The sequence below is a fragment of the Nestor notabilis genome, unplaced genomic scaffold (genome assembly GCF_000696875.1).
Source record: "Nestor notabilis isolate BGI_N333 unplaced genomic scaffold, ASM69687v1 scaffold21451, whole genome shotgun sequence".
Lineage (NCBI taxonomy): Eukaryota > Metazoa > Chordata > Aves > Psittaciformes > Psittacidae > Nestor > Nestor notabilis.
Window position 1 is genome coordinate 12,795 of NW_009916467.1, and position 801 is coordinate 13,595.

General features: G+C 59.1%; 1 protein-coding gene across 1 annotated transcript in view; it reads left to right on the plus strand.

Moving 5' to 3' along the window:
• The window catches only part of LOC104413569 (receptor-type tyrosine-protein phosphatase U-like), a gene marked incomplete at its 5' end in the record, with an annotated part of 41,558 nt that overhangs the window by 5,865 nt on the left and 34,892 nt on the right, over window positions 1–801 (plus strand). The window contains 1 exon segment of the mRNA XM_010024601.1: window positions 677–801. Within this exon segment, the coding sequence (XP_010022903.1) occupies window positions 677–801 (125 nt within the window).

Here is an 801-nt window from a genome sequence, read left to right on the forward strand (position 1 = left end):
GCTGCCTTTGGGATTCTCATCCTGCCTGCCCTGTAAGTACACCATGGCTCGTGGCTTTGTTGCTGGTGCTTTTGGGTGATGGGAGGTGGGGTACCAGGGGATGCTGGTGGTGGGGAGCCGGGTCTGGAGCTGGTATCCCAGAGAGCCGTGGTGCTGCTGCTTGTCAAGGCGATGAGCGCGTTCCCCTCCCTGCTGAGCACAGTTTAAACTCGGCGACAACTGCGTGGTAAATGATACGAGGCAACAGGGATGGAAATGAACCAGCGGGGGCCCGGCTGGGGACCGCAGCGTTGACGCAGCCGAAGCTGTGAGCATTAAAGGAGAGCAGGCGGAGGGGCTCCGGTGGCATCGAAGCCGTTACCGACCCTGGCGTCTTATCCTGGAGGCAGTGGGTCTGATTATCCCCTCCTCATCCAGTTGGTCACGTCCTGTTTTGGTGTCCTGCTGCTGTCCAAATAGGCATCCAACACTGATTCCATCCTGGTCCCTTGCTCCTGTTCTGCATGTTCCCATGGGCCGGCATGGACCGGTACCCAGTGGGACCTGAGCATTGCTGCTGGGTCGTGCGTATCTTTGCAGTCCTGCATCCTCCACCTTCTCCATCCCTGCTGGCAAAGCTCGGGAGATGCAAACGGGGAATACTCCATGCTCTCCCCTCTTCTCCCTCCCACCACAGGCTCCTACCTGATGGTGAACTCCTCGCAGCACGCCCCGGGCCAGAAAGCTCACCTGCTTTTCCAGGCACTGAGTGAGAATGACACCCATTGCCTCCAGTTCAGCTACTTCATGTACCGCCGGGAC